This window comes from Lygodium microphyllum, chromosome 7, assembly GCF_053477565.2.
Source record: "Lygodium microphyllum isolate KBCC chromosome 7, Lygodium_microphyllum_v1.1.10, whole genome shotgun sequence".
Classification (NCBI taxonomy): Eukaryota; Viridiplantae; Streptophyta; class Polypodiopsida; order Schizaeales; family Lygodiaceae; genus Lygodium; species Lygodium microphyllum.
The window spans coordinates 127,606,210-127,609,727 of NC_141141.1; the positions used below are offsets into that span (position 1 = coordinate 127,606,210).

At 38.7% G+C, this 3,518-nt stretch overlaps 1 protein-coding gene across 1 annotated transcript; it reads left to right on the forward strand.

Moving 5' to 3' along the window:
* The first annotated feature begins 1,048 nt into the window (after positions 1-1,048).
* LOC148033935 (cadmium/zinc-transporting ATPase HMA2-like) lies at positions 1,049-2,479 on the forward strand. Its single transcript, XM_087681920.1, has 2 exons — positions 1,049-1,110; positions 1,249-2,479. The coding sequence occupies exons 1-2, from the start codon at positions 1,063-1,065 to the stop codon at positions 1,879-1,881; spliced, it is 681 nt and encodes a 226-aa protein (XP_087538046.1). The 5' UTR covers positions 1,049-1,062; the 3' UTR covers positions 1,882-2,479.
* Positions 2,480-3,518: the final 1,039 nt, after the last annotated feature.

The window sequence follows — 3,518 nt, forward strand, 5'->3', positions numbered from 1 at the left end:
TATGAGTGAAGCTGCAATGTCCAAGATCACAATGGTAACATGGGATGTTAGAGGGTTGGGCTGTGAACCCAAGAAGGATGTATGCATGAGACTCCTCAGATTGAGGAAGCTGGGCCTACTTGCTATTCAAGAGGTCAAGGTGTGCACTGAGCTTTAGCTCCTGCGATTGACACGCCACAGGACCTGCGCTGACATCAATCATCTATGAGCTCTAATTCCAATCACTTAGGTTAAAGCCTGATAATCGATCTTTAGGCTGTAATCTGATACTAATCAAGTCTCATCGATGAACCCAAATTCCAAGACAGTACAGATCAGGGGCTTATGCGCTCAAATGGGGTTTCTTGTGAAAACTGGAAGCTCTCTAGAGGCTCTTGGGAAGCTTAAGGTTATGGCCTTGGACAAAACAGGAACTTTGACAAAGGGACTGGTTAATTCAAATACTTGTTACAGGATGTCATGTGTCGAGAGCAAATCAAGCCACCCAATGGCCTCAGCCCTTGTTTCATATGCAAAGTTGCAATATGGAATTGAGCCTTCAAGTCAAGTTGAGGACTTCACAATTATAGATAGGGAAGGCGTTAGTGGTGTGCTTGATGGCCACCAAATACACATTGGTAATGAGAGACTAGCAAACCGGTTTCAATGGACTGATCACGATATGTATGGATATAGAACAGGGCATTTGGTAGAGGCCAGAGTACATCTATAAGCATGTTTCTTCATTTGTTTGTTGTTATATGTAATGTAACATTTTGGTTTGTACTATCTGCAGACATAGAAGAGACCATAGAAACCTGGAAGAGTCAAGGATGGACAATTTGTTGGATAGGTGTGAACGAAAAACTAGAAGTGATTTTATGTGCTGGTGATCAGCTTTGCACTGAAGCACTTGAAGCTGTGCATAACATAAAGGTGAGAAATTTATTTCTAATGATTTTACCCACTCTAAATGTCTAATTGTGCCATTACCTAATGAGAACTAAAATTTTTCTTCCTATCTATTCTAATCAAAGAGGGATAACTGGGAGATATGTGCATGGGTTGGGCCTCCACATTGTCATGCTTACCAGAGATAGTCTAACTGTAGCAAACGCTGTAAACATGAAGGTGATGCTGACTTGACATTTTTAGCTCACCTACAATACAGTTTACTAAGCATCTCTTGACATCTATTACATATATGCTCAGATAAATACTAATCAACAAAATCACTGTGATCATCTGATTAATTTGGTTAAAATGCAGTTCGGCACCAATTTTGTTGAAGTGCACGCCCAACTACTTCCTGAAGAAAAGGTGAGTGTGCTTAGGCAACTCAAGGAAAAGGGATTGACTGGCATGGTGGGAGATGGCATAAATGATGCACCTGCTTTAGCAGCAGCTGATGTTGGCATTGCCATGGGTGCTATTGGTTCAGCTATGGCCATGGAGACTGCAGATGTTGCTCTCATGACCAATAATCTTAAGAACCTTGCACATGCTGTGGAGTTAGCATGCAAAGCACGAAAAAAGATCGAGCAAAACATATTCGTGTCAATCACAGTCCAGCTGATAGTTATTGTGCTTGTGGCAGCTGCATATGCATCCCTATGGGGTGTTGTTGTTGTTGATGTGGACACTTGCCTGCTTGTGATCTTCAATAGCATGTTATTGCTAGGCAGACAGACTAGAACTAATGGCTCTTGCAGTATACGTCAACAGAATCATGATCACCATCACAGTGGATATAAACATTGTCATGATCAGTGCACCAGAGGCATGATCACAGCCACCAGCACAAGCTGTTGCAATCATGTGATGTTGGTCATTCAAAGAGGAACATCTTTGGACATGCAATGTTCTGCTGCAGCTTGGCCAACTTGGATGAATTTGACTTGAATGCTGCACATCGAAGGGACCTACATCGAAGGGACCTTTTTGCTATTCTTTTATAGGTTTTTTTGGGGGCAAAAACAAAGATTCATATTTTTTAGAAGGTATGTAATTGCATCAGTTTTCATACTTCTACGTCGTAAAGTAGTTAAACAGTTGCATCCAAGATTCATGGTGGTCCTTGGCACCTACATCCTAGACAAGACAAACAGAGGATGGATCGATTTGCAGCAGTAATAGAGGCTTGCCACCTATTCTTGTTTCCTGTCTTGTCTTCTATTCACATTCATTGTCTTGCCAAGAGACAAAGGTTTTGACAAAACTAACATTCAAAATGACAAGCATGGCTAGGTACCAAGATAGTCTTACTCTAGCCACCTACAACATCGAGGCAATTAGCAGGGACATTAAGCAGGGGCTGTTTTGGAAGTGGGCTCTTGAGAAGAACTTTTTTGCAATTCTTGTGTGCAAGAGCACAAACTGCATTCCTTTAGTGGAAATTATTTCTTACATGGGGGATGCTTGTGCTTCTCTAGAGAAAGAGAAGGAGAATCCGCTGACGACCATAGCCATACTATATTAAAAAAACGTGTTACATGAAAGAAGCTTATAAGACATTGCAAAATTGTATCTAGAATGGAGCTTAGTGATGGTGACCGATATTGCAATCTATGATGTCTTTTCTTTCTCTATCATGAAATCTGTGCACCTCCACTCAATTCACAGAGTACGGCCTGCTATGTTGCAGAATGGAAAAAGGGAAAAAGAAGAGAAGACGAGAGTTCCAAAATGTTATAGAGGGAAAATATATTAAGGTTAGTGTTTCAACGGTAGGATGAGAACTTTTTTAAAAAATTTTGAGTTTATCAATATTTATTTCTCTATTTCGTTATTGAAGAATTCTAGAAAAAGATAAGTCACATGATCATATTGATAGCATCACCAATTTGTTATAAAATCTTACTCCCCTCCCGGCCTTCGATGACTCAACTCTTGGTGATTTTTGGTGCGTGCACCGCATCAATTATCTCTGTGAGTACAATGAGTAGACTTTGTCGATCATCATCATTCCAAACACAAGTCTTGTAGAGATTTTTGATGTCTCATCAAAATTGGAAGACTTAAAGGGATCTTGGTAACACTCAAGATTCTTTAAATTAAAAATGTTTTGTTTCATCAGTGATAATATTAGCTACCAAGACTCGTGGAATTATTTACATATCTAATAGAGTCTACATCTCTAATAAACCCCTTTCCAACATCTAGTGTCTAATTGGATCTTATATATCCTTTAATATTCCTATCTACCCAATGCTTCAAATCAATTTGCATATGTTGCTGGCATTGGCACCTTAAAATCTCAACAAATACCCCAATGACTCGTTGTTTGTATATTATTATAGACAAGGGCTCTTAAAAATAATCCTAATTGTTATCCCAAAAATATATTTGTAATATAGACTATATCTCTATAATAGTCTACATCTTTGGCTCAACAAACAAAATTTTATTGATGTTGATTATTCAACCTTTAATAGAGAATTAGATTTGTCTCTACTAGTCATGGGACGGTTTCATGGTTTTGCTTTGGAGATATTTTAAAAAAATAAAACACAAATTGGATAAGAATATAAAAGATCATT

Bases quoted from the DNA above. Each gene is read 5' to 3' on its own strand.
- LOC148033935 (XM_087681920.1), top strand. From the start codon at position 1,063: ATGCTTACCAGAGATAGTCTAACTGTAGCAAACGCTGTAAACATGAAG. The intron at 1,111-1,248 runs GTGATGCTGACT...GTTAAAATGCAG, and splicing joins CAAACGCTGTAAACATGAAG to TTCGGCACCAATTTTGTTGA.